Raw genomic sequence first — 27727 nt, 5'->3', positions numbered from 1 at the left:
AGAAGCAGCAGCCAGCAGATGATGATTATCGGAGAACCGGTTAGTGAGTTAGTTAGGGGGAGCTCCTCCCTCTCTCTTCCTCTTCCCTCTCTCCAGGAGGATCGGGGGGAAGAGAGAACGGAGCCTCCTGATGAAAAAAGCCAAATCCGGTGGAGGAATAAGTTACCTTCCTGTGACAATACGAAAACCTTACCCGGCCAGCCCTTCATTCACCAGAAAGGGAACGTGCCATCCCTGATTGACCAAACCAGCAGAAGAATTGGTCGGGTCAATCTCAACCGGTCCATCTTGTTCTCCTCGTTACATTACCCAGGGGTAACTTATCTCCTCCTCGTTGGTTTTAAGGGGAAACCAGCCAGAAGAAAAGACACTAGATACCACGACCACTAAGTCAAGTAGTCTAGCTCCAAGTACGAAGTGCCCAGGTAGGTAGGTACTCCGCCAAATAGTCCCAGGTCTCCATCAAGGCCACTAAGGGGGGGAAAGTGGTCTACACCCTGGTCAACCCGGTGGAGAATTTCCGCTGCCATTCCCCTCTGATTGGCCAGATCGCCGACAAGTGGAGGTGCTCGGGACGCGAAAACCACAGGGGAATTTCTGAAAGGGGGGGGGCATTTTATCGAATTAGTTGGGATTATTCTTCCGGGTCTTCCTTCAAATCTGAAATAGGGGACCTCCATACGGAGTAGTCGAGTATCTATCCATCTAACTAGTAAAGCTCCAGCAGTTGAAGGAATGTTCATGGAAGGTTCAACGTAGGACAGGGTTCACTAGACACTTACATAGTACATAATCTCTACCGTTGACACTTGACATCTGCCGACTTTCATCTCCTTGCCCACGGGGCAAAGTCCGACAGTGCATGAATCGCCGGTTAGTCCAGGTTGCATATCCACAAGGATTGGTACCAAAAATACGCGAATTGCTCTCTGCGTGCCGAATGGCGGTCCATCTAAGCCTTGCACGAGTCGACCCTCCTCCCCTTTCCCAAGACTATCTACTTAAACGGGTAGGAAAGAGGAGAATGAATGCTCTGCTTGCAGATCATGGTCATAGCTAGATAACGTCTACATTACGGTTCACCATGTCTGTCTCCTGCAGAATCGAGTATCGAATCCGGGATAGATGGGGACTCCGACGGACTTCGAGATTAATTCCACATCTACTCCGTACTGCATGTTGCTTCGATCAACAGTTTGTCCCGTTCATGATGAGACACCCTTTTTCAGGGACCGTGAAGGCACAAATCTGTTATTTTATTGCACCTGGTTGTTGAAATCTTTCCGATTTTGCCTTGCAAAAAGAGATCGGAATGAGTGATGACGAATGTCTAGTGGATTAGTTACCCGCCGCATCCTTCGAGGCTATTAGAGCCGTATCGTCTTTCAACCATTCTCGCAAGATATGCATTAAGAAGTAAGCTCCAGTTCCAGCTTCATGCTGTGCATACCATGCAGCAACAATTCCTTGTGCAGAATTGATAGGCGTTGAGCCGAAAGCCAAGCGGGGATGGATTATTGCGATGGCTGGGGCAAATGCAAGTCAGAGGTTATTCTCCATTCATTCCACTTGTTGGCCAAACATCGGAATTTACTGAGTGCTTAGTAACCCGCTCACTTACTGCATCCAGTTGTATATCCGCAGTGAACAATGCTATTGTTTTACTTTCCATTTGCTTTTGCTTCTTGTGGTTTGACCTGTCTGCTGGGGGATGTGCTGAACCGGGTAGTATCTACCTTGCTCCTCAGATTTCTCTAATTCTTTAATTCATTTGTGCGGCAGCGAGCCAACTCTTGTCCGCAAAGCGGCAGCGCCTACTGGTCATTTAATCTACAGCGTTGGAGACGGTAATATCCACCTACGTCAGGTTCCCGAATCTTATTGCCGGCTGCAGCTGCAAGAACTCATTCCTTTTTATCACGGCAGTTCGGCATGCTTATCCTCGGTGATGCATCACAATTACTACTTACTATCCAGGGCCGCCCCCGGTGAATCACTTCCAATTGTTTTTTTGAGAAAGTGTCTCACAAAGGACAAAAGGTCCAAAAGACGGGAGTTGCAACCCCCAATGACTCGTGAGAATCGCAGGGGAGATGAATAGAATTAGATAGGTATGGTCAGTGTGCGTTGAAGCGGGTCTAACCTTCGGAAGGGAAATTGGTCACCACTTGTTGTCTAATTAGATGCCTATCGACTATCGACAGGAGGTCCAATACCAAGGCAGATATGGGGCGGGTATTGCTGCGTACGGCTTGTCCACCTGGAGAAAGGCGCTCCACTGGAGAGGAGGATCGCTCAACCTGTGCCTGACTAGCCCATCCGATGCCCCTCCGCCGGAAGGTCTTCATTTATCGGAATTATTAATGATATTGTCTAGTCGCATTCGTAATGGAGCTGCTGCGGCTTATTAATACCTGGTCAAGGCCAATTGTCCCCTGATGCCTTACGGAGTACGGATACTATCCGCAGCATGTTTGTTGTCTCCATCATTCTGCTTTGACGGCCTGGGCATGCAAGATGTACCATGGAACTCCAGTCCCTTTGTTGTTTCTGACTACAATGAAGCTACATGAAAGTATTTCAGCTGTTTTCACATACTTTCCTATATCCAGAATTTATTAATTTCATAACATTGCTCCACGGGCAATGGTATAATGCACCCACTTTCTCCTTATTTTCATGTCCGTCCACTGCTATTCATTGGTTTTATTGGCAGTTCCAATCATAACAACCCGCTGCATCATGAATCATAAATCTCATGCAGAGTGCCCTTTACATGCAGATTACTACTGCCTGCAGGCTAATAAGTCAATACATCGGCCCCTTCGCAGGAATACACATTGAATTTCTGCCTGGTGCAGCGCCTCATGTCCGAACCAAGGCTGTGCCAAATCTACTAGTATCCAGTGTGTAGTGCAATAAATAGTCCGCCTTACGGAGGACAAATTGTGCTACTGCAGTGTACCAAATTCACACAGCGGAGTTAGATGTCCAAGAACCGCCAAGGTATAGATAGTAGTAGAGCAATTTAGACAAGGCTGGGTTAGCGATCCTGATTTCAAATATAGAATTAGTAGAAGAGGACGGAACGGTTGTCTCTGGTCCCCCGGTCAGAATTAAGTAACTACGTACCAGAGTGGTTTGATTCTGACACTTGAACAAATCTCGAACGTATACTACTAGTAGCTGCCTGTGTCAAGAATAGATATAGGCTCAACGCATGAACCAAACGAATCATGCACGTCAACCAAATCTCAATGCCGGCTATCAAGCAATCAATCACTGCGCATCATGCTACAGCCAGCCAGCCATTCCTGCGAAAAAGACAAACAAACTTCGTCCTTCCAGAAGCAACACCCTCAGCGCTAACTAAAAAAGCCCGTTCTATATATAGTCAAGGCTGACTTCAATCCCTACTACGTACTATCAATCATGGACTCGAACCCGTCCATCGATGATGAAACTTAAACCCTGCACACACTGTCTGGGGGATAAGCAGGCCTACTAGTTCCTAGTTCGCAGCATCTTCAGCCCGCTCGACGCATGTGGGTGTATCTGAAAGCTCCATGATCGTGCGTGATTCGTCCGCACCGGCATTGGCTTTTCTTCGTGGGCGGTTAATGCTGGGTACTTAGTATCTTGTCCGCAGCGGTTCGCGGCTAGATTGTGCCCTGTGTTTCTAATCATAGAATGTGACGGACTGGACTGTCTGTGCGCTTTGTGATAGAGGGGTAAGGGGGGTGCTTTGGTTGTTGATTGCTTGCCGGGTTTTTCTGGACAATAGTGATTGACTGGTTGATTTGTGCCTTTGCTGAGGATGGTCTTGATTTCTTCACGAGGACTGGTTGGTTAGTTATGGGTCTAGCAGGGGTGTTTACCGTCGACTTCTACTTACTCAGTAGTCGATGCTAAGTATTCTGCATATCTAAATACATCATCCGTGAGAGTTATTATGCAGGAAAATTAAATTAGATTTGAGGACTTCACAGTATGAAGGTTTGGTTTATCGATATCCCTAGTATCCACTGTAATTCTATCCACGGGTAAATATTATCTATCTCCTGTGAGAACCAGGAAACGAATGACACATATTAGGGAGGAGAGATTGCGGAAAGATAGCTAGCTAGATCGGATATATTACGAAATCATCAATAATGACTGAAAATCAGAAACACATATTCATATGAAAGGGATACCGATCATGTCGCACGGTCCCATACAATAAGTTAGTAAACACCCTTCTGCCTCCCCCCTGGGATATTAACCCCTAAGGGTCATGAAGACCGGTGTACCTTGAGGGACTTAGCGTTGTAGTCGTACCACCAGCGACATGAAGGGGAGGGGGGGAACTCGTGACCAAGGCCGAGAAAGAGACTATAAGATGAGTATTTCAATGTTCTTAACCACTTCAGTCATATGCAGGACCACCGGTGGGTGCTCGGGCTGGTCATTGCTCCTGGATCTACACAGGACTCCGCTTGTTCTGGTAAATGGGGACCGTTCGAGAGGATGGATTATGCGCGCGACCTTGGGGGCAGCGACACGGTGCTATTACTGTATATGTGAGAGTGGTTGACCAGGGATAATACTACCACTGGGGAAAAACTAGGACTGTGTAGCAAGAGAGTCACCAGGTAGATCTTCAGTCAGAAGGGGGTCAAGGTTGTCGGATGCTGAATTCGGTGGCAAACCCCGAGAGGCAGAGAAGAACACCGAAGGGAATTGGTCATCATGGTGGTAAGGGCGCAAAAGACACGGCCAAATATCGCTCATTAATTGTCAGTTCCGTGATGGACCAAGTTGATAGATATAATTTCCGGGCGAGAGAAGGACCTGGAGTAGATCCCTTTTTTCAGTAAATCCGAGAAGGAGGGAGAAGACAGAGAGGGAGGGAGGGAGTAAGAGAGAGGCAAAAGGGTGGCGGGCCAAAAAGCCTGGAGGACGAAACCGCCTGACACGGCCAGCGGTGGTCTCTCTGTCTCTCTCTCTCCGCTTTCGCTTTTCCAGTCCGACCATCTCTCCTCCTCCTCTCCTCCTTTCGATTCACAACTTCCCCCCTCGGTCGCCATTTTCATTCACCCTTCGCCTAAACCCCAAGTGCCTTTTCGCGGCATCATCCAATTTAACTTGGCGTATTCCCGCAGTCTTTCCCTCGCCTAATCTCAGTCCCTGCGTCTCGCTCCTCCGTCTTCGTCGACGCCTACTCTCCTTCCGTGATTCATCGTGGCCGCCAGGCTCTGACGGACCGGGTCTTGGCCTGAACAATCCTCTCTCCCCTTTCACGCCGCTCGTCTATCGTTCTACGATCTCCTGTCCATCCTTCCCGTCCATCAGCCTGCTCAACAGCACCCTCTCGTCGTTCACTTATTGTATATCTGACTCAGACTTGATGACGGGATTATAATCGATACGGATTTCGCCTCAGACTCAATTCTCCTCCTCTCCTCGTTTCTTCGCCCGGTCACGTTCCTATCGTCGATCTTCCCATCTCACCATAGGGGCTGAACTACATCGCCCTTGATCGAGACATCACATCCTCCTCTTCATCCGACCGGTCTTCATCCCGTGTCACACATTCATCCTCTCGCCCACCATGCGGGAGGTCAACTTCAGCATCCCAAATGTCAACAAGGCCTCTGTAAATATCACAACCACCCTCTACGACCGGCGTGCCTTGGATTGCACATCAACGCTACCACTCATCAACTCCCTCAACCATTTGGCCTATCTCACCACATCATCAGCCCGTATCCGCGATATTCTGACCGTCGATGGCGGCATCGAACGGCTGGTATGTATCCTCAAGGAGGGTCGGAGTCGGGATTTGATGGAGATGTGGAAGTGGAGCCTCGCCTTCCAATGTGTTGTCAATATTGGTGTGCGGGGCTCGGAGAGCGTGAGGACTCGAGTCGTCGAAGCCGATATGGTGCCCGTGATTGCCACCATCCTTGATAACTATATTAAAGTGGTCGAAAAAGCCCGCGCACGGGCGGATTCAGAAAACCAGAGACATTCATCACGACACCACTCCAAGGGTGCACCCATCACCAACGACGCCCCTTCGCGTCCAGTGTATGTGGACCAATCGACGAACACCGAGCAACGTCCCTCTCGCCGCCAGGCGCCACCGCCTCACATTGAAATCCCCCCTTTCTACCAAGACAGCCATGCCTCGGATTCGAACGCCATGGACATCACATCGTCCCCTCGGGTGCCTGTGACCTCCCCTCCGGAACGGAGCACCTTTGGACAGGATGCCCACAACCTTAGATCCAATGATACCCGCTATGCCCATGCTGCTCACCGCTACCGGGTGATGCAGCCCCTTGCCACTGCCCTTCCTCCTATGGATGCAGCCGATGGCTTTGGCCTACGCCCCGTGCGCGACACAGAGAGACTTCCCAGCATGCTGCCTGGTTTCCAGAACGGCCTTGCGTCTCAGCCTGACTCCCCAACCACTCCCAGCGGTCCTGCGCAGCTGCGCAGCAACACACAAGCCCCTTCCGCCCGACCACGGCCTACCCTGAGGCAACAGCAATCAGCCTCTGGTGAGTCGGATGATGGAAATGGCGAGGGCTCGACTCTGGGTGATGACCCGGGTTCTGGAGAGACCGCTGAGCCGATTGTCGGTATCCAAAACCGCATGGAGATCGACGATGACGGCGACAGGCAAACTGTGCTGGAGGGTGTTTCCAACACGCACGACTTGACTGTCAATGACACCTCTGAAAGCCAGGAAGCCGAGACATTCAACATCACTCACCGTTCTACTGTGGATGGCAGCATGATCAACAACGATGCAACGCGCACGAACGGGGCCTTGGGCCTCTCACCCACGCAAGCCCCCAATACTACCAACTCGCCTGCTGTTGTTCCCAGCCCATACTCACTGTATGTGCGTGACCGATCAACCACAGCGGTGCAGGGCGTCTTGACGACGATGCCCAAGGACGAAGATGTCCTTATGTCGCTTCAGTTACTCGCATATGTTTCCAAGTACTGCAACCTGCGCTCTTATTTCCAGCACTCCCACCTCGTCCCTAAGCTCAAGGTTGACCGTGAGCTCCAAATGTTGGAGGACGGCGTGTCGCCCATCGAACCTCCGGAGGAGGAAGATGAATACCTGCTCCCGGACGATGTCAACATCTTCCCCTTGGTGGAGAAATTCACGGTTCGCCACCACTCCAAGGACATGCAATACTGGGCATGTGTGGTGATGCGGAATCTCTGCCGTAAGGACGAGTCGCGAGGCGGCATCCGGCAGTGCGCATACTATAAGTGTGGCAAGTGGGAGGAATTCCAGCGACAATTTGCCAAGTGCCGGCGCTGCCGTCGCACCAAGTACTGCAGCAAAGACTGCCAGAAGGCAGCGTGGGTGTACCATCGTCACTGGTGCCACACCACGCCATGATATGAACGCATGAAACTGTTTAATACCTCTAATGCATATCGGCTTGCATAGCGTCGTATCTGTCATCTGTTACCATTTCGTCATTCCGTTTCGTTTCCGAGGGTTTCACGTCTACCCGTGCATGGCATTTCAAAACCTGGCGGCGTTGCTCTTCATCCCAAAGATACCTCTTGTATGTCGTCGAATTTTATTTCATCATCATATTTCGATTTCTCACCTGTTTGATTAACGCGGGGCATAAAGCCTGATTCCCGGTCATATGGATTGATACTAGCGGTCATGAATGCGTGCACCTTTCTACCTTCTTCCTTGGATTGTTTCTGTCTTCATCATCTTTTTTTCTCTCTGTCACTGTTCGAGCCCCTAGTTCCTCCCCGTCCTGACGCCCAACGATTTTCCTTTGTGAGTAGCAGCCTATCTATCTAGCATTGTGAACCACCTCTCCCTCCAAACACAATCTTTCTGGAAGCGATTTCTTTGGGCATTGTGATTTACCTCCTATTGCTTGTTACTAAGAATCGGGCTGGTGCCGAGCCCGATCCAGTTTTAGTTGGGTTGTTGTGCATCTTTGGAACCTGTGCATACACGAGTGGCCTCCCTATGGATTGGACGGTGGCTATTGATCTAGTACTTATTCACTTGACATTTCACCAATCACCACCCACCACTATTTTAGATCTTAAATAACCAACCCTACTGTAATCTTATCTTATTCATTCATCCTTCTCCCCCCTCCGAAACCCATACGTAGCATCCAACCTCGCCATCAAATGCTCCTGCGCCGTCAACGCCCTCTTCCGCTCCTCCAACATCCCCGCCCCACCCCCAAACCCAACCCTGACCCCTCCTTCCCCCTCCGTAGTATCCTTACTCCTCCTAAACTCCTCCACAACCTTACTCGGCACAGGCACCAACTCCGTCCGATCCAACGGATGACAAAAATACACAATACTATAGCGGTCCTGCGCGTTGGGCCTCTGCTGCTCCGACGTAGGGAACACCACCCTGTGCACCGTACTCTTGAGTAGTCCGTCCGTCCAGTAGCTGAGTAAATCCCCGATGTTGACTAGAATGGGTGGGAAGGGGAATTTACCCCCCTTCCCTTCTTCGGAGGAGGTGGTGGGAATAACAGGAACAGGCGCCCACCCCTTCCCATCCGGCGTGAGGATCTCCAGCCCCGGTTGTCCTGGACGCTGGAACAAGAGCGTGATGGAGCCGTAGTCGCTGTGGGCGCCGGCTCGGACGTCCGTCTTGTGGCTGTAGGTGGAGGTTAATGGGGAGGTTATGCTCGGGTAGAAGAGGTAGCGGAGGATGCTTCCTGTTGGGCCTGTGGTGGGGTCGTGCCGGGTGGTGAAGAATGTGGGGGGGATCTGGGTTTTAATTTGTTAATTATGTTGGTATTGGGATTTGGTGGTGGTGATGTTGGGAGGGGAGGGGATGGGGGACTTACGCCGAGGCCCAAGGCTAGAAGGGTCAAGATCCGAGTGCAGGTTTTGTTGCATAGGGAGGCGAAGTGGGCGATTTCGGACTCGTGAGGGGTTAGGGATGCTGGGAGAGGTTGTTGGGCTTTGTTGGATTGGGTGAATTCGCCGAAGTTGAAAGCTCTGTTGGTTTTAGAGTGGGTGGGTGGTTAGTTGGTGGTGGTGGAGGTGGTGGTGGGTGGATATACTCTTTGAAGTCGCCGGTCTGCGAGTGGTTAGTGAGTGAGTATATGTTGATAGATGGGATATTGGTTTGCTTACGCGTTGATGCTCAGGGTCCAGGGTCTCGGAGTGCATGCCGGACCAGCCGCGGTTCTGAGTAGGGTTGATTAGTTGTGATATCTAGATATTATATGGTAGAGTGTCGGGTGGAGTTTCACGAACGTTAGGTTCAATGCGACAAGCGGCCTTTTCTTCAACTGGGGAAGCGAAGAACTTCTTGGACTGCAATTTGATACATTAGTATACATTGCTTATAGTGTATGGGGATATGTACCAATTCAAAGGCATGATCCACCTCCGCGGCCGTGAAATCGGTCCCCCGGCTGTCGACATACAAAAAGCCATACTTGGTGGCAGCAGCCAGAAGGGCCTTCCCCGCCTCGGGATCGAGGGGGTTGGAGATGTCCAGCACGGGGAGGTCGATGGGAGGGCCAACGTCGGACATGGTGCTATGTCTTGGCTGTATGTAGATAGAATTAAGGTGATCAAGGAAGAGAGAGAAACTGTTAAAAAAGAAGGTGGAGATTACGACTTTATATTTAAATGGAAGCGACGTTGTTATCGGACAGCTGCAATACAGTTGAATGCGGGTCGAGCCGATGAGACAGTCATTGGCCCACCAAACCCTCAGGCTTCGGGTCCGCGGCCGTGGCTATCGGCTATCGATCGAATCGGGTCCAATGGCATGATTAAATGTCGGTGATTCGATTTGAAATGCCAATTCGGCTGGTGGGTGGGTTGCTGCGTTGTTGTTGTAATTAGTAGTATGTTCTTGCCGAGGATGTGTTCTGCAGAGTTATGTAGGGTTCGACTTTATGTACAGATGTTGACTAGTATGCTACAACTAACAACGTTTGAGACTAGAAGTTACAAACGCTTCTGTGTTTCTTATAGTCAATTTTGAGCTACTTGAAACAGGATGCTTGAGTCTGTCTACATTGACACAAAGTGATTGCAGTGAGAGAGTCTGAGATATGACTCAATGAAGAGGGTAGTAAGCCCCACTACTGTCTTGCAATTGCATAGCTACCATTCGGTTATGTGGACAATAGAATTGAGATTTGTTAATCAGTGCTTTCTGTCATTCACATAAGTCATATAATCCTCACCAGGCATCCTTCAAACTCTATTGATGGTGTACGACAATACCTACTAGCAGGAAGCCCTTCCATTTATACATGGATGTGCATCTGACTCGTAATTAGCATCTGCATGTATCATGACTGTGGTCGTTATATGTATGTCAGTCATGGGATTAAGATGTTCAGTTGCATGCAAATATATATACTGGTAGTAGTACTAGTATGCCGCAGAAACCATGCTCGCACCAACTATTACTACTAGTCGAATAATAACACAGGAACCTTCACTACTACAGTCACACATGACATTCTAATACATTTCCTATTTCAAGAAAGAGGGTCCAAATAAAGTACTCGAAAACATGTACCAGCAAACACCCGCCAATGCATACCGCGGGACGTGACACATTCATACTTCAGAGACAATTGCATTCATCAAGGACAGTTCCAAGGTGCAGCACACCTAAACAATAAATTGTCTATTACTATATGATACGCCCAACAGTAACTATGATATCTATCACTATAGTATAACAACTTCATAATTACCCAACAATCTATACAACCACAACCATAACCACAACTGCTGCCTCAGGCACACACACAGCCTAACGCCAAGCCCCCCATCCCCGTAAACGCATGACACCATACCCAATCCGGCATCCAGCATTGCCATCATACTAACCCATCTTATATCACCGTCATTAAACTTACCTTACCTCCTATGCTCATACTCATACTATACTCCCTCTCACTACCTTATATACAACACTCACCCTCCACTCTCTCCCACAAAATACCACTCACACACCTCCCAAATCTAAATCGCAATCAACCAACCCAACCACCCCAAAAAGCAACCAAAAATCCAATCCAAAATGTCCGATCCCACCGCCGAAGCCGTCCCTCCCCCACCAACAACCTCAACCCAGGTACATCTTACCCCCTTCCCTTCCTACCACATACAAACCCACCTACACGATATAAACCAGCGCAGCAGCAGCTAACCATGATGATCTCAGAACCCCGACGCACAAGGCCAATTCTCCGCCGCCGTAGATGATCTTCTCGACCAGCTACAACATAAATTCGATGGTGTTTCGAGGGAGATGTTTGGGAAGTGTACGTTTCATACATCCCCCCTTTGTACCTGTTGATCTGTGGGAGTGATCGCAATGCTGATAATCATGGGTATTCTGTGTAGTGGACGATATGGCCAGACGGTTGGATGAGTTAGAGGCTTCGTTTACGGTTGTGGATGGGACGACTACGTCCGGGAGTGCTGGTGGTGCTGCGTCGCAGACGGGGACGGGGACGGGGACAGGGTCGGGGTCCGTGGTGGGGAGTGCGGTTGGGAGTGCAGCTGGGAGTGGGAGTCCTGAGAAGTGATTGATTACGGTTTATACTGTTTGGTTATGGGGTTATGGTGTTATGGGATTTGCATATTTTGTGTATACTTGGGGGAGCTCTCTTTTGTTGTCTGTGGATTAGGGGGTGATACATACGGCTGGGTTGTGGTGGTTTGAGGTGGAATTGAAGATACCCCTTTTACTGATATTTAAATTTACTACATGCACATAAGATGGATGGTGTACTGTTCGCATCGATAACATTCTCATAACTGCCTCTCGATATCATACAGAGTAATAGAATCTAGGTGACCGTCACCTAGCTAAACAAGTCATAATCCATACAATATTTACAGCTCATCCTTGGCCTCCTTCTCCTCACCAACAAACTTGCGAAGAATGTTGCTGCGGGAGATGAGGTCGTCGACCTTCTCAGGGGCCGATCCTCCCTTGGCCAGGATCTTCTCCAGACGAGCAAGCTCCTTGGTGGCGTACTCGGCGTTCTGGCTCAGCTTGTCGGCAACCTTGACGTAGTACTGAGCGTACTTGTCCTTCAACTCAGTAGCAGCCTTCTTGACCGCAGCAGCCAGATCAGCAGCGGAAGTGCTGGCAATCAGCTCGTCCAGACTGGCAATGGTACCAGCCTTGGTGTCGAGGCCTCCGCCAACGGTACGGTGGGTGCCGGTCTTCTCGTTGAGGAAGTCAATGAAGGCCTGCTCGGAGCGGGCACCCTCGTAGGGGACAGACTCCGTGGAACCCTTGGGGAAGAACTTGATGGTGGGGTATCCGGACACGCCCTGCTCTCTGGCGGTGGCCTTGCCGTTCTCAGCGTCGGCGTCAACCTTGGCGATCACAACGTTGGGCTCGAGGACGAAGTCGTTGGCCAGAGCCTCCCAGGTAGGAGCGAGGTTCTTGCAGTCTGTAGTTCAGCGACAGTGTTAGTAAACAGTTCCCTAGAATGTGATAGCAAAGCTGGAATACGCACGTCCACACCACGGCGCGGTGAAAGCAACCAGAACATCATTGTCACCACCAACAGCACCCTTGAAAGTCGCGTCGTTCAGCATCTCCACCTTGCTGGGCTCCTTCTTAGGTCCACGGGGCTTGACACCGGTCTTCTCAGAGATGAACGAAGACAGACTCTCCAAATCACGACCACCCTTGTAGTCCTCCGGCTCGTCACTCTTTCCATCGAACCACTTCAGCGTGGGGAATCCCTGCACACCGAACTTGCGGCCCAGGTCACGGTGCTCGTCCGCATCAACCTTGCCGACGGTCACCTTGTCGGAGGCGTGGGCGAATGCCTGGCCCAGCTCCTCATATACGGGCGCAAGGTTCTTGCAGTGACCGCACCAGGGAGCGAAGAATTCAACCAGAGCGGGCTTGCCGGACTTGAGGACGACGTCGTCGAAGTTCTTGGGGACGAGATCGACCACGGCTGCGGTGACCGCGGAGGCCAGGCCGAGGCAGCTCACGAGGTTGCTGAGACGGACCATGATGGATGGTGTTGTTGTAGTTGAAGGAGAGGCTGAAGTAGGGCAATTGACAATATACTTGTCAATACCAGGTCTGTCCGTTCAGCGAGGAAGGGGTGTAGATATAGTCTGATGAGCTCCCGGCGTGGAAAGGCGGAAGCGCTGCGGAGACCGAGCGGGTCGGAAGAGGACACTTGGTAAGTTAAGCATCACTAATCAACTCCAGCTCCATCTGCGGCTTTACGGCTAAATATATCGTTGTATTTGCCACTACGCTCTCTTGCAGGTTCTGACTACGCGGGGGAATAATAATACTGGTGTAGCGCCTGCCAGCCCCTTCAATTCCTAATTATACAACGTGGTTGGAGTAGAATTGGGCGAGGCTTTCAGGTGGTCCTAGACCACCCAGCCGCACGACTGCCATGGTTCGTGAAATCGTGGACAAGTTGTGTTTCCTCTGGTTCTAGGAGGATACTCTATACAAGTCCCTTACCGCCGCTCGGCCAACCAGCGGTTCGCATCCTCCCACTGCTTACCCTCCTTAAGTTCCTTGCCTGCGCTCTGCGTACCGCGGTATACCTAGGAAGTAGATGAGTAAATACACCGGCAAAGATAGACAGTTCAGACTCACCGCATCCCACAGCTTGAACGCCATGTCCAGATTGCCCGTAAAGCTATCGCTATGCTGGAACCATTCCTTGCCCTTCGATTTCACTTCTGCTCGCGCCTCTGGCGATGTGGGATCCGCTTGCAAGGGCAGATCATCAAGGTAGGTACGGACAGCAATTCCAAGACCGCAGTCGTTGTCGTCGATGAACGGAAGCCTATATTGCGTCAGATCACGTCACATGGCGCATCGTTACATGTCCACTTACTTGATGCTCAGTTCGCCCCAATCGTTTCGCTCCCGGTCAGCATCGCCGCTCAGGAGTAGACTGGCCAGAACCACCTCAATGAGCGTCCGTAGCGTAGAACGAACCTCGGAGATCAGGGATCGGTAGCAAAGCAGTTGCCGGCTTAGTGGTCCAGAATAACCGATGCTCTTGTGCTGGAGTTTGGCGATGCAAGCAAGGCGGGAAACAAGCATGTTGAGGCTCTTATCCTCGTCTGGGGTGGAAAAAAATCAGTATTGGTTCATTGCTACAGATACCTCAATCTTACCTGATCCTCTCATAGGACCTCCCGAAACATGGGAGAACCACTGCTTGGAGTTGAGCAGGCCAAACCGGATCATCTCAATGGCAAGGAATGTTGGCTCCTCAAGTGCATCCGCCGGATCAAGTCCCGACAATGCTTGCTCAAGGCAGACTCCCCACTGGGTAAGCTGATGTTTCTCATCAATGTAGCCGCGAAGCTGTAGGAAGCGCCAGAAGACGTTGGCAAGCAGTTCATCTTGTGACGATAATTGCTAGCACGTGTCAGCTCGCTTGCTTGCGCTCTGGGGCAGAACATGCCTACCTTGGTGTCTTTCGTAGCCTTGGACTTCGCTACAAAGTCACTATCTTTCAAGCTCTGGACAGCAAATTGGAAGCGTCCGCACGAGCCCTGATCTTTGGTTAGCAGCGCTTACAATGAACGGAGGTTACACTTGCCTGCAGTTTCTGCAAGCTCTCTGGAAGCTGCTCGGTGGGAATCTTCCAAGACTGGATCGAATCCTTGACTGGAGGAAGATCTCGGAGGTTGATCGTTGAAGGGGATTTCTCATCAAACCATGTTCGCACATTGATAACCTTGGTCTGATAGAACCGATGGAGAGAGTTCGATAGCAGGCAAATCGACTGAGTCCGGATGGGTGTGAGGGTGCTGCCGGCAACTTGGCGGTAAATTTCCGTGTCCTCAACGCCCAACGGCAATGAGATGAGGACTTCACCCGACGTCAGATAGTTGGGCACATCAGGGCCCAGAATTCCCTTGGACAAGTAGAAGTAAAGCTCTTCTGGGAGGCGCAGGCCGATCACTGCGTGCATATCGGACGAGGCATTCTCCTGGTCCATAGGACCTACTCTGCCGTCAACATCAATATAGACATGGTGTTTCACAGTCATGCATGCGCGCTTGTAACGATCGGTGTATTCAAGCTCCTGCATCCGGCGATCCTCTTCAAATTGAGCGCAGAGAGCGAGAGCGCTTCGTCCTGCCGCGTTGAACATTGGCAGCGCATCTCGGACCGTCGGGTTCTTTCCGGGGAAGACATGAGTTTCGAACCCAGGGAAGGGCTGGAGGAAGGAAGAGCCCAAGAGAAGGCAAAGGTCCAAGAACTGATCATTTGATAGGCGGCCTAGTTCTTCCAGACATGTCTGTTTGTTGATCCAGAAAAATTGCGCCGGGTCAATCTCAATGCGGGTGATCAGCTTTTCCACATCGAACATCAACACTTCGGAGGGGCCGCAGATAGCATCGATTAGCGGGTTCGGTCCCTTAGCCAGGTAGGAGAGCTATAATACACAAAGGTCAGAAAGGCGCAAATGGTGCCAACCGAGGCAGCGGCATTCGTACCTGAGCTGCAGCACTATAGGGAGCAACGATGTAATCCACGCCATGCTGAAGAAGTATGCGCTGCAAGAAGCGGTATAGCGACTCGGGTCGAGGGGTGCCTATGACAGACGACAGTCAGGGCCAGACGCTCTAGAAGGTCGGATTCCACCATTAACATACCGGCGCTGCTGAACGCATCCACCACTTGGTCCGCCTGCTGTTGATCGTAAAGATCCCAGGCCTGCTCGAATGCCCGGACCGACTCCTGCTGCACGTGGGGTCGTTGATCCTTTTTGCCAAAGTCGAGACCATTGAACACGAAAATACAAGCCACGCCCAGATCCTTGTAGGCCTTCAGTTCTCTTTCAATGTTGCTCTTCAGTGCGAATGGAAAGCCGCCGAGGGCGACCAGAAGGGGCTCGCGCGTGGACGGTTGGAGGAGGTGTTGAGAAATGTAGTGCGACGCATCGATACCGACAACCGCCCCTTTGAGAGCTGAGAGGGGGAGGGACTGGGTGCGGGTCGCGGCCCATTCATCGAGCGGACGGACTGTTGTGACAGAGAAATTATATTAGCTTGGAAGAAGACGAGACACAGGAGCTCCGCGGGAGCCACGACCATAGCAGACTCACTTGGCATGGTTTTAGCTGTAGCTGTGTCGCGGAGTTAGACGCCGGAGCGGACACCAGGCGTGGAGAGCCCAGGTGGGGAATGAGGGCGAGGATATATGAAGAGTTGGTGCGAGGATGACGGGGAAAGGAAGACAAAGGGAGAAATTGAGGAGAAGAAAGGAAAGGAGGAGGGGGAGGAGAGGAGGGCCGGCGAGAAACCAACAGCTTAGATGGGGAGGGGAATGATTTGGTGGTGATGGGATGATGCGACAATTGAAAGTAGCAGTTACAGCTTGAAGCCAATCACGAGGGCGGTGTTGCCCGGGCCAACTGGCGGATCCTCACTCCGCTGCGGGATAATTGTAGTTCTTCTACTTCTTCCTCTTCTTCAGCTTCTACCATATAGTCCAGTTGTTAACTATGGGAGACACTGACCCGGAAAGGCATTTCCTATCAAAAGAAGCATCATGGTATAACCTGGTTCCCTGGATCTTGGAATCCTACGGGTGATTATGAGTTCATTTTGACTTCTATGTTATCTCGACATCCAAACATGAAAGAATAATGAAGTCAAAAGCTGCAATGATGACAGTATATCCTGGCCGGCTGGAAGTCTTACTACTTTGCTATGCTGCATCGCTATGAAAGTCATTACTACAGTCATCTAGTACACCCTCAGCCTGACAGAAATATCTATACACTCCTGGGAGTGGAAACGGACTCTTACATCTTGCATATTGCGACCCTCGAATATAGCGTCAGACCTCATCTAGCCATGATATTCTACTTACCTACAGAGAAATGTCACTTATTAGTCTCTCTGAGGGGACACTCACTGCCTGCTATTAGTATTCTGCCTTCACCCCCTCTTTACACCTCTATCCTGATTTGATTCTCTGTCCTTCCTTTTGCCTCCCTATTCTTTCCCTTCTAACACCTGAGGTCATTCATTTCCATGTGCTTCTCCATCCACTCTCTCGTACACATCTAGTGCCTTCTATCAATCTGAGCAGGACACATAGCGTCTCTTACTTTTGTGAGAACTCCACGCCCTTGCGGTATTCCTACCACGAAAAGCAGCATTTAACACTGAGACTAGAATGAAGTGCACGACTATATGTTAGACATCCTATGCTGGCCGTGGATGGATTTGCTCGTTATTGTGTCGAATGGGAGTTTGCCAGGAGCAGCTTCCTTTCTCTGACTCCTGGCTGCTGCTGCAACCGTCAGCCTCAACGCACCTGCCGTTTACTGATACCAAGGCTACCCTCTGCGGTCTCGATCGAAAGATGTGTCTTCTTCTTTTTCTCCCCCCAAACAAACTTCCTACAAGTACGAGCAAGATTCGCCTAACCACACCGGACATCATGTCAACGTGGAACTGCTATTCATTCGATCCGGAGGTTGCACCGCTGCTCGGTTATCGCCCTTCTATCACAGCTGGAATCCTTTTCACGATTGCTTTTCTTGGTGTCTTAACAACCCATGTTTCCCAAGCATGCAACACCATATATCCCTGGATAGGATTGGTGCTATCACTTGGAGCTGCCCTTGAGTTTATCGGATGGCTTGCTCGTACTTTGGCTTACCGCTGTCCATATAACTCCACCATATGGTCAATACAGCTGTCAGCTTTGATGTCTGGTAAGTATATAGTTCAATGAGTTTACATTGGCAACAACCACGGCTAAAGCATACAACTAGCTCCATACTTTACAACCGTCGGAATCTACGGAGTCTTATACCTCATGTTCGCAATTATAAACCAAGTTCGATTGCCGTTCAGGCCGAAACGGTGGGCGATTACGTGCATGTTTATTGCGCTTCTTAGCCTCATCCTGCAGGTCATTGGGGGCTCGCTAGCACACAAGGCCTCCAGTGTTGACAACTCAATCAGCCTGGGAATAAACATTTTGTACGCAGGCAGTCTCCTGCAACTCGCATCGCTTAGTATCTTCGCGGTGTTGTTCAAGTGCCTCATAGTTCGTACAAAAGATCGGCTCATCTGGAGGATGCCAATGATTAAAATGATAGGTGTACTTCCGTTTGCTTTACTTTGTTTAATGGTTCGGGATACCTACCGCGCCGTGGAGTCTACGAATGGATGGCGTGGTTATTCCTTCACATATGAAGTTTTAGGTTGTCTTTTCGATGGGCTGCCTATGTTTATCGCCAATGTCACGCTTAGTATCTGGCATCCCGCAGTGTTGTTGAACGAGGCGAGGCTAATGGAGGCGAGAGTTGCGCGAGCGGAGGAGGTCGAATTGCGAAGCATGGAAGATCAGAACGGGCGAGGAAGTCACTTGCTTGCCGAGTACCGACCGAATTCTGAGGAACTTGAGCAAGCCCTTCGTAAACGATAGTACTGATCTTATGGCTGTTTCAGGCTCATGGCTCAGCTCTAGTTAGCAGACGGGATCTTGCTTCAACTGCTTTATTGATACTTACCAGATAGTACTAGTTGAAGTAGTGGATGGGCTAGCATTTAGCAGTGCTTGTCAAATTCTCTCAATAAGAAACAAGAGATAAGTGCATTCATTATCACCCGCACACTGTAATACAATGTAGCTGGTAACATCCATCTATGCTGGCGGAGACCAGACATATTGCCAAGACCGCAGTCTGAATTCCCGTTCGGCATCTTCTCTCACTCAATCGCACGGCAGTACCATGACAACTAGATGAACAAATATTCTGACTGAAGCAGACTTATCATACACACTACACCGATATCATACACAATAACAAACCCAGAGCCAACAAATGAGCGCACAATCCTCGCAGGTGCGGCAACCACCGGCAACCCCCACTTACATTTTACGCGGCCATGCCGCTGCCATCCACGCGCTACAGATCTTCTACCAGAACTTAAGGCTCGTTTCAGGAGACGCAGACGGATGGATTGTCGTATGGGATCTAGTATCAAAACGCCCTCGGGCGACATGGAAGGCCCATGACGGCGCTGTCCTTGAAGTCAAAGGTTTTAGCTTTGGAAATGGTGCCGTTACAGAGGTGTTCACGTGTGTTACCTTCCCATTCTTCCCATGAACCATCTAACCTTTTCTACAGGCATGGAAGAGACCACAAACTGCGCGTATGGAGATTCAGCGTCCAGGATGAGGAGAATCTTCAGAAGACCCTCCCCGTGGACATCGAGAAAACCTCCTCAGCTGCCGCAAGCCAGCCATGGCTGGTACATTCACTTCCTGTGAATGCGCTGAATTTCTGTGCTTTCTCCATGGTTTTCCTTCCCCAGGATAAGGCCAACATGGAAAGTGATGCCAGTGGCTCCTCGAAAGAGAATACATCGCTTTCATCAGTGCTTATCGCCGTCCCTAACGCTCTGAACTCTGGCGCGATCGATCTTTTTCATCTCCCCCAGGAGAGACGTATCTGCACTATTCCAGCAGACACGGACGTACAGACCGGAATGGTCATGGCGGCTAACCTCATCATATCCCCATCTGGGGAGCTATATGTTGCTTCCGCTTACGAAGATGGTCGCGTTATGGTTCATGGCTGCAGGGGATCCTTGCAGGAGAAAGACTTCACGCAGAGCGCCAAAACGCCGTGGAAGTGGGAAAAGCTGTATATTTGTCGGGCTCATTTGCAACCGGTGTTGTCGCTTCATGTCTCGCCTGCTGGCAATTACTTCTTTTCATCTTCCGCGGATGCGGTGCTGGCGAAGCATCCCATTCCGACGTTGGGTAGCCCAGGACATGCCCCGGAAGAGTTGCCGATCAAGTCGATGAATACGAAGCATGCGGGCCAGCAAGGTGTGCGGATACGGTCTGATGGGAAGATTTTCGCTACTGCGGGGTGGGATTCTAGGGTCAGGGTCTACTCGTGCAAGACAATGAAGGAACTGGCGGTCTTGAAGTGGCATAAAGATGGTTGCTACGCTGTGGCGTTTGCGGATGTTGATGTATTTGATGTGTCCGAGAAAGCAGATGAAGAAAAGCAGCCTACGGTTTCGTCGAACAGCAGTGGAAATGAAGAAACACAGCTCGCCAGACGGGCAGAGACGGAATACTCGCTTGCAACGGTGCATCGGCAGAGATACGAAAAGGTGCAGAATACGCATTGGTTAGCGGCTGGGTCAAAGGACGGAAAAATCTCATTGTGGGATATCTATTGATTTGTCGTCAATTACTATTTACATGTGAGTTGCTGATCAAGCAAGATTGAACTCGCTTGCTCCCGCCATGTGCTCCTTCATCTTCGCCCTCATCTTCTGAGCTGCCGTGAGAGTGTCCGTTTGACGAGGAACATCATCGTCGTCGTCATCGTGACCACCAGCCTTTCTCTTCTTTCCTGCGACTGGTTTGCGATCGGCCTTGAAGTCCTTCTTGGTGTCGGCCTGTTCTTGGCGGAGACCAGGAACGTTGATCTTGCTGGGACGATCACGCAGAGCGAAACTCTTCGCCAGATGTCCGAGATGAAGCTCCTTGATGTTGAACATGCTCCGCTCGTTGGCGATATGTGTGGCATAGGCGCGAATGTGAGACTGATAAGCTCGCCGGGCCATTTCGAGGTAGTTTTTGTTTTCCAATGCCCACCGTTCCACATCCAGCTGCCATTCGGTGGCCTTCTCCTCCCAGTCTACGTTCTGTGACTCGACATTTCCTCCAAATCCGCGCTTCAGAATGTCGTCCGCGGTGTTGCGTGTCAGCGACTTTCCGCCGTCACGGTATCCCTTCTTCAAAATGTCGACGTAACCCTCCTCACAGCCAGGCATGAGGAAGATGTGTGCACGACCGTCACGTCCCAGACGCGCAGTACGTCCGATTCTGTGCAGATGGTCCTCGGCACTGAAGGCAGGGTCGTACTCCACGACTAGATCAACGTTCGGAAGATCCAGACCACGGGACGCAACGTCAGTACAGATTAGCACGGAGGGTTCGCGGTTGCGGGCAAAGGCACCCAGGGTGGCCGTCCGGACATGCTGGGGCAGAGAACCGTGCAGTCTATGCAGCGTCACCGGGTTGGAGGGATTCGAAAAGGCCGTAGCAGGCGCAATAGTTCCATGAGCCGAAGCACCGAGCTTCTTCCTCTTCTCCTCTTCATCCTCCTCATCACTATCCTCGCTCTCTTCCTTCTTCTCCTCCTCATCTCCATTCTTCCGTGTAAACACCTCAAAGTGAAAGTCCACAGAGTCCGCACAAGACACAAAAATGATAGCCTTCATGACAGACCCCTTCCTCATAAACGTCCGTTTCATATACGCCGTAAGCGTAACAAGCCGTAGCTTCGACGCGACAATCGCATACGACTGCTTCAGCTGTGCCGGCACCCGGAACGCATCATCCTCATCCTTCTTCCTCGGCTCGCCATCCTCCGCCGGATCCGCCTGAATATGCACCGCATCCTTCAAACTGATCTCTCCCAGCTTCTGCACCGTCATCTTCAACGTAGCCGAACACAATATCGTCGTCCTCTTCGCCGGAATCCCAGGAATCCGACTCGGCCGCTGCCTAGCATCCAGCTTCTGAATAATCCCCGCCAACTCCTTCTCAAACCCCAACTCCATCAACCGATCTCCCTCATCCAACACCAACCACCGCACATTACTCACATCCAACGCCTGCGTATTCTCCAAGTGATCCGCCAACCGACCGGGCGTCGCAACCAGAATATTCAACCCCTTCCTCAACCGTGCCTTCTCACTCTTCTTCTTCTCTCCTCCAATCACCGTCCCCGCCACAATCCAATGCGCACACCTCAACAACCCCTCCAACACCACCGCAATCTGCTTACACAACTCTCTCGTCGGCGCCAACACAATAGCAAATAACCCACTATCGCGCTGCACCTGCTCCGCTTCCTCCCTCTTCTTCTGATTCAACGAAATTGTCATGATCCGCTGCACAAGCGGCAACAGATACGCCATCGTCTTTCCGGATCCCGTCTCCGCCTGTATAAACGCATCGCTCTCCTCCTTCAGTAGTTGCGTGATACTCGCTTTCTGAATCGCCGTCGGCGCCTTCACCTCCAGCTTCGTCAGCAAATGCGCCGCCAGCGGTGCCGATAGTCCCAGGTTCGTGAATGTGTCCAGTCCATCAATCAGCGGCGCGTTCGTCGGCTTGGCGTCTTCCTCTTCTTCGTTTCCGTTCTTCTTCGCTTCGAAAGCGGTTCGAGGTCTCGGGTTCTTCGAGAAAAGCGACGATACGACATGTCGGGGACCCCCAGGATGTTGTTGTTGCTGGCGTGGTTGCTGCTGCTGCTGCTGCGATCCTCCATTCTCCTCATCGTCACCAATGCGCTGTCTCTTCACCGGCCGCGGACCGGATACTTGAATGCGATTCGGGTTCCGGGGGTTGCTAGTTTGTTGCTGCTCGCCATCCGTGGATGATTTCTCTTTGCGCGGGTTGTTCGATCGGTGCGCTGCGATTTTCTTTGCGCTGAGTCGGTCCCGCCATGTGCCGCCTTTTACTTTGGTTTTTTCGGGTTTGAGGACGGTTGTGTCGGGGATGGTGAAGTTGAGGAGGAGACCGTCGTCGGCCATTTTGGAAGATGTTAGGTAGGTAGGTAGGTAGGTGCCTGCCTGCCTTTTTCTTTTTTTTTTGTCTTCCCTTTTGTTGTTTGCTGGGGGAGGTTCTAGTACTGGATCGATCCGGGAAGAAACTTTACTTTACTCCAGAGGGAAATTTTCTCGGGCCGGGGTGCTTCCGAAACCCTGCGATCTTGCCCTATTTTCTGTTTTTGGGTGATAGCTGGATATTGTAGAGGGGGGTTGTTATGGGGTTATTTAGGTGGTATGGAGTAGTGTGCATGATCGTTTTGATTGTATGTGAAGGTATAGACTTTTAGGTACTCTATATACGCTATTGAGTTCTAGTTAAATGACGTCGGGTATATGACACTTGCTTTTGAATGGATCGGGCAACAGACAGACAGAATGAGCTTTTTAAACCCGCGGCTTGAAGATCAAGTTGTCGATCAGACGCACAGGAACTTGGCCATCACCGAGGCCGCAGTCCTCGCCCGGCTTCGCCTCCTCCAGCGGGGCCATCTTCACCGCGCCACTCAGAATGGCGCCCTTAGCGGGGTCGACAACCTCCAGCTCGTCCAGAGTATCCGGATCAGCCAGAGAGATGTAGTCAACCTCATACAGAGCCCTCTCCGTGGACGCCAAGGCCTTCTGCTCAGACAGAACCCGTTCAGTGACGCTGTTCGCTGCGTCAAGAATCTCACTGCGGTTGACCTTGCCAGTGTTGTAGGCATTCTCCGCCGCCTTCATGGCTTCGTAGAGGACCAGACCCACTGTCCGTCTTCTCTTGCCAAGGTAAACGTTCCTCGAACTCATTGCCAAACCATCGTGTTCACGAACAGTGTCCCCGATCTTGATCTCCGTATCGATGTAGAAGTCCTTCACGAGACGCTTGATGACCACGGTTTGCTGCACGTCCTTCTGACCAAAGTAAGCCCGGTCGGCATGGACAATGTTGAACAGCTTCATGCAGACAGTCGCAACTCCACGGAAGAAAACCGGCCGAGAAGCTCCCTCCAGCTTCCTGGAGAGAGGGGTGATGGTCACGAAGGATCCGTCGCCGTCGATATCGGACGAAGGCGGCAGCGTCGGGTACATGACCTTGGAGGTGGGCGCCAGAATGGCGGTGATGCGACCGCTGTTGGTGTTCTGGCGGGCGAGCTCCGCATTCAATTCCTCAAGCTTCGCAACATCACTGTCCCAGGTGCGCGGGTAGCTGGAGAGGTCTTCCGTTACACCGAACTGTGTCGGGTTAACGTAGATGCTGACGAAGACGTCGGTGTTCTCGGCCGCGGCTTGTCGGATGAGGGAGAGATGGCCTTTATGGAGAGCACCCATGGTCGGGACGAGACCGACGGTCCGGTTGGAGAGGAGGAGCTCTCGACGCAGCTTGCGAAGTGGGGGCACATCGCGGAAGACTTGAAAGGTGTGCTGCTGGCGGGAGGAAACGGCCATTGTGGTGGTTTTGAGGAAAGATGTGGCGGCTGTGAGAATGTGTGAGGGGATAATTAGCAGGTGTCATTCAGCAGCAGCAGGGGATAAATGATTGTGCGTTCAGGGGGCCCATACTAGAAAAGCGCCGTGTCCAGCCGAACATGGTGAATGCGAGTTCTGGGAGGTTGCAACGAAGGGCCCTGTCGATTGTACCGCAGGTGCCTCTTAAGAGTCCCGCAGTGGAGCAGGTAGCACAGCTCAGGCCCAATTAGCCACAGTGATGGTGTTTAGGAGGGAGACCGCAGCTGTTGGTGTCTGCGACGATGCTCAGCCCGGGTGAAGCCAATGTAACCGAGACGGCATGCTTGGTGGTGTGATAATTTGGGCATGAAAAGCGTGCTCTGAGCTGCCGCGTTGCGCTCATCCCTCAAGCTTTCGGTGAACTGAAGTTCCTGGACGTCCAGTGCCATTGCCCAATCCAGCCTAGCGTACGGTTGCACGGGGCGCAAGGCCGTTGGGACTCACGTGAGCGGCGGCAGCACGAATCGTCCCGAGGCATTTCTGGGGAAGAAGCCGGGGATCTTCGCCTGGTTGGGACCCTCGCTTGCCTTCTCAGGAACCAGGAGCTGGTCGAGCATGACAATGCCTATTTTTGCTCTCCCTCTCTCTTGATGTCGCTCGACTCCATCCCAGCAGTCTATGACCGCTGAGATCTATCGACCTGCTTATTCAATCACAGAGCTCTCAAGTGAACATTCCCTCCCTCCCCTCTCCCCGCCCAAGACGCTATGCCTTCCGATAAGTCCCCGGTCGGCGACTCCGCACCGGATCTCGAGATCGTGGGAAACAAAGTCACCATTCATCCAAGTGGAGTTACTGGAGGGCTGGAACCTCAAGATGAACAGATCACCGAACGCAACCTAGTCCGCCATATGGCGAGGTTTCGCGAGAACCCTTTCGATTTCCTACGAGAAGTGAGCTTGTACATGTCAGGAACCGGTTGGCGCGCCTACGATGATGTGATCGGACAACCCATATTCTATTCTGGTTTTACGGATCGAATGAAGTCCCGAATTCTTGCAAGTCCCTTGTTGCAAGGGAAGGTGAAGGAGCTGGCGGAGGCACGGTTAACAGTGGAGGAGAAGGAAGGATTGTTGGATGTGACACCAGGACCCTTGGAGCAGAAACGGATACACCGCCGGAATGAGATACAAAGTAATCTGAAAGAGGTGGTAGATTCTATGCTGGATAACATGATATGTAAGATGGAGAGCAAGAGGTTCATCCGGGGGGCGTACTATCTCTGCACGCAGCTTCTGACGCGCGCTTACCATCAAGGTGGGAGGGTATCCGACGTATTGAAGGAATCCTGTTAACGAAAGTCTCAGGAATACACGTGTCTAGCGAAGAAGTCCTCCGGCTGAGATCTTTTGCGCGAGAGGCAGCCGCTAAGAAGCAATCTATTGTCTTTTTGCCGTGTCATAAATCGCATGTCGACTATGTGTCGCTCCAGCTTATCTGCTATCGCCTTGGAATTGGGCTTCCGGTCGTGGTGGCGGGAGAGAACCTCAACATCCCGATGCTCGGCCCTTTCCTCCAGCATGCAGGTATGGTTTGATTCGCCTCGGAATATTATGCGCTTGCTGACTTGCCTAGGCGCGATGTGGATTCGGAGAAGCTTTGGAAACGATCCACTATATAACACCGTTGTACAGGCTTATATTGATACCATGCTGCAGCAAGGGTTCAACTTTGAATGTTTCATTGAAGGTGGTCGTTCGAGAACCGGAAAGCTTCTTTCGCCCAAGTTTGGCATTCTTAGCTTCATTTTGGACAGCGTCCTCTCGGGTCGTGTGGAGGACACCATCATATGCCCTGTCAGCACACAGTATGACAAAGTGATTGAGACCGAGTATGTGCTCTCCTGATAATTGACCACTAAATTCTAACCATGCGTTTAGGTCCTACATTAGCGAACTCCTTGGTCAACCGAAGAGAAAGGAAAACCTGGCTGATTTCTTATCTTCGTCCTCTGTTCTTTCTCTAAAGCTCGGTCGGGTTGATGTTCGATTCCACGAGCCATGGAGCTTGAGAGAGTTCATCAACCAGCAATTGACACGAATGCCGGAACAGATCGTCGCTAATGGTGGCCCGCAGCTGAGCTATGCTGATCGAGGCCGGGTTTTGAGATCCCTGGGATACAGGGTCTTGTCTGACATTAATGACGTGTCTGTAATGATGCCTACAGCTCTGGTTGGCACTGTACTTCTTACGCTTCGCGGTCGAGGCGTCGGCAAAGGTGAAATGGTTCGGCGCGTCGAATGGCTGTGTGAACGTGTTCGAGCAAAGGGAGGACGGGTCGCTCACTTCTATCGTTACCCGACGGATGTCGTTGTCGACCGTGCGCTAGAGGTCTTGGGGCCGCAGCTTGTGGGCGAGGTGAGCGGACTGGTCGAACCGACATACTATGCTGTGGATCGTTTCCAGCTTTCGTTCTACCGCAACATGACAATCCACTTGTTCATCACGGAGGCGCTGGTGTCTGCGGGAATGTATACGAGGATCAAGCAAGGCGGCGGGCCGTCTTATCAGCGCATTTCCTATCAAGATCTCCTGAACCAGGTTTCGTTCCTATCTCAGGTGAGTCAACTTTATCATTATACCCTGGGCAACCCTTGCTAACCAACCCAGCTCTTCCGTGGCGAATTTATCTTCCCTCCTGAGGGCCTGACAACAAACATGGAAAAGACCCTCCGCGGACTCGAAAGAGACAACATAATTACAGTGAGCCGGGACGCTGCCGGCGCGCCACAATTTGTGGAGCTCAGCGACGCAGAACGGCAATGTGGCCGCGAGAACTACGATTTCTACTGCTTCTTAGTCTGGCCTTTTATTGAAGCCTCTTGGCTCGGCTCCGTCTCTCTCTTAGGACTGACGCCCCCTCTCAACGGTGCTGAAGATGTCTGGATCGATCTGAACAAGGCCCAAAATAGCGCCCAACTGGTAATTCAATCCACCCCCAATCATTTCCAGTAAACACTAACACACAACACAGCTCGGCAAAACCCTCTACCACCAAGGCGACCTCTCCTACTTCGAAGCCGTCAACAAGGAGACACTCCGAAACTCCTACCAACGCTTCGCAGAAGAAGGCATTATTCAAGTCGCCAAAAGCAAAGGATCAAAGATGTCCACGATGAAGCTAGCCCCAGAATGGACGCCTGAGCGGGATCCAACCACGGGAAAGCTTCTTCCTCGTGGTCGTCTCTGGGACTTTACTGAGCTGATTGCACAGTCCAGACGTGAGGGGTAAGTCGAATGATACTACATCATCTTCTCTCAAATACATTAGCCTGACATGCTGACATTTCGAAGCAAAAACCGCCGTGACGGCGCAACAGTCTCGTCGCGGGTTCTGCACATGTCGGACGTTGTGGGCCGCAAGTTATTCGAGGACGCAAGTCCTAGTCCCGCTGCGGCGGAGGAGGTTGATATCTCCATAAGGCAAATGAGGAGGAAGGCCATTACGCCTAGTTCGAAGCTGTAGATGGATTATGTGGCAGGCGCCTGAGACGAAGCGTAGCGTAGCGTTTAATGCCCTTTTGTATATTTAGAGCCTTGCATGCGAGGACTACCGTTGATATCATTATAGCCTCCTCACCAAGCATTAATTCGCATAATGAAATAACTCATTCAT

General features: G+C 51.3%; 11 protein-coding genes across 11 annotated transcripts; 5 read left to right on the top strand and 6 right to left on the bottom strand.

Annotated features, from left to right (window-relative positions):
* The first annotated feature begins 5334 nt into the window (after positions 1-5334).
* Positions 5335-7803, top strand: samB (MYND-type zinc finger protein MUB1). The gene is made up of 2 exons (XM_025618447.1): positions 5335-7583; positions 7655-7803. The coding sequence occupies exon 1, from the start codon at positions 5594-5596 to the stop codon at positions 7409-7411; it is 1818 nt and encodes a 605-aa protein (XP_025483257.1). The 5' UTR covers positions 5335-5593; the 3' UTR covers positions 7412-7583; positions 7655-7803.
* Positions 7804-8124: 321 nt separating this feature from the next.
* Positions 8125-9646, bottom strand: BO87DRAFT_351757 (putative oxidoreductase, 2OG-Fe(II) oxygenase family; the record flags this gene model as incomplete). The annotated part of the gene is made up of 6 exons (XM_025621152.1): positions 9389-9646; positions 9277-9336; positions 9154-9207; positions 9081-9097; positions 8862-9015; positions 8125-8781 (listed from the first exon to the last, which is right to left on the bottom strand). The coding sequence occupies exons 1-6, from the start codon at positions 9557-9559 to the stop codon at positions 8125-8127; spliced, it is 1113 nt and encodes a 370-aa protein (XP_025483256.1). The 5' UTR covers positions 9560-9646.
* A 1277-nt stretch (positions 9647-10923) lies between these two features.
* BO87DRAFT_373442 (heat shock factor-binding 1 family protein) lies at positions 10924-11772 on the top strand. Its single transcript, XM_025622553.1, has 3 exons — positions 10924-11128; positions 11219-11318; positions 11401-11772. Exons 1-3 carry the CDS (start codon positions 11075-11077, stop codon positions 11583-11585), a joined length of 339 nt encoding a protein of 112 aa, XP_025483255.1. The 5' UTR covers positions 10924-11074; the 3' UTR covers positions 11586-11772.
* A 15-nt stretch (positions 11773-11787) lies between these two features.
* On the bottom strand, positions 11788-13197 carry BO87DRAFT_327444 (disulfide isomerase). Its single transcript, XM_025620184.1, has 2 exons — positions 12531-13197; positions 11788-12464 (listed from the first exon to the last, which is right to left on the bottom strand). The coding sequence occupies exons 1-2, from the start codon at positions 13039-13041 to the stop codon at positions 11896-11898; spliced, it is 1080 nt and encodes a 359-aa protein (XP_025483254.1). The 5' UTR covers positions 13042-13197; the 3' UTR covers positions 11788-11895.
* A 312-nt stretch (positions 13198-13509) lies between these two features.
* BO87DRAFT_300476 (MKT1 family protein) lies at positions 13510-16045 on the bottom strand (the record flags this gene model as incomplete). Its single annotated transcript, XM_025619133.1, has 8 exons — positions 13510-13599; positions 13652-13844; positions 13896-14127; positions 14182-14428; positions 14479-14565; positions 14742-15455; positions 15517-15614; positions 15676-16045. Coding segments are annotated over 8 exons (2031 nt in total), but the record flags the coding sequence as incomplete, so codon positions are not given.
* A 1428-nt stretch (positions 16046-17473) lies between these two features.
* On the top strand, positions 17474-18469 carry BO87DRAFT_383475 (RTA1 domain protein; the record flags this gene model as incomplete). Its single annotated transcript, XM_025624655.1, has 2 exons — positions 17474-17750; positions 17811-18469. The coding sequence occupies 2 exons, from the start codon at positions 17474-17476 to the stop codon at positions 18467-18469; spliced, it is 936 nt and encodes a 311-aa protein (XP_025483252.1).
* A 278-nt stretch (positions 18470-18747) lies between these two features.
* BO87DRAFT_185855 (WD40 repeat domain-containing protein) lies at positions 18748-20262 on the top strand. Its single transcript, XM_025618446.1, has 2 exons — positions 18748-19126; positions 19176-20262. Exons 1-2 carry the CDS (start codon positions 18870-18872, stop codon positions 20242-20244), a joined length of 1326 nt encoding a protein of 441 aa, XP_025483251.1. The 5' UTR covers positions 18748-18869; the 3' UTR covers positions 20245-20262.
* dbp7 (putative ATP-dependent RNA helicase) lies at positions 20218-22691 on the bottom strand. The gene has a single exon (XM_025622552.1). The coding sequence runs from the start codon at positions 22609-22611 to the stop codon at positions 20281-20283; it is 2331 nt and encodes a 776-aa protein (XP_025483250.1). The 5' UTR covers positions 22612-22691; the 3' UTR covers positions 20218-20280.
* A 183-nt stretch (positions 22692-22874) lies between these two features.
* Positions 22875-24440, bottom strand: BO87DRAFT_373437 (pantoate--beta-alanine ligase PAN6). Its single transcript, XM_025622551.1, has 2 exons — positions 24166-24440; positions 22875-24080 (listed from the first exon to the last, which is right to left on the bottom strand). Exon 2 carries the CDS (start codon positions 24049-24051, stop codon positions 23014-23016), a length of 1038 nt encoding a protein of 345 aa, XP_025483249.1. The 5' UTR covers positions 24052-24080; positions 24166-24440; the 3' UTR covers positions 22875-23013.
* Positions 24318-24668, bottom strand: BO87DRAFT_422640 (uncharacterized protein; the record flags this gene model as incomplete). Its single annotated transcript, XM_025627128.1, has 2 exons — positions 24318-24513; positions 24556-24668. 2 exons carry the CDS (start codon positions 24666-24668, stop codon positions 24318-24320), a joined length of 309 nt encoding a protein of 102 aa, XP_025483248.1.
* On the top strand, positions 24616-27712 carry BO87DRAFT_351741 (lysophospholipid acyltransferase family protein). The gene is made up of 7 exons (XM_025621151.1): positions 24616-25368; positions 25419-25637; positions 25687-25942; positions 25992-26670; positions 26722-27033; positions 27086-27339; positions 27406-27712. Exons 1-7 carry the CDS (start codon positions 24819-24821, stop codon positions 27575-27577), a joined length of 2442 nt encoding a protein of 813 aa, XP_025483247.1. The 5' UTR covers positions 24616-24818; the 3' UTR covers positions 27578-27712.
* Positions 27713-27727: the final 15 nt, after the last annotated feature.

The sequence above is a fragment of the Aspergillus neoniger genome (assembly GCF_003184625.1).
Source record: "Aspergillus neoniger CBS 115656 unplaced genomic scaffold BO87scaffold_5, whole genome shotgun sequence".
NCBI classification, from domain to species: Eukaryota; Fungi; Ascomycota; class Eurotiomycetes; order Eurotiales; family Aspergillaceae; genus Aspergillus; species Aspergillus neoniger.
The sequence above is the reverse complement of the archived record's forward strand: the minus strand, read 5'-3'. Positions and strand labels throughout refer to the sequence as shown.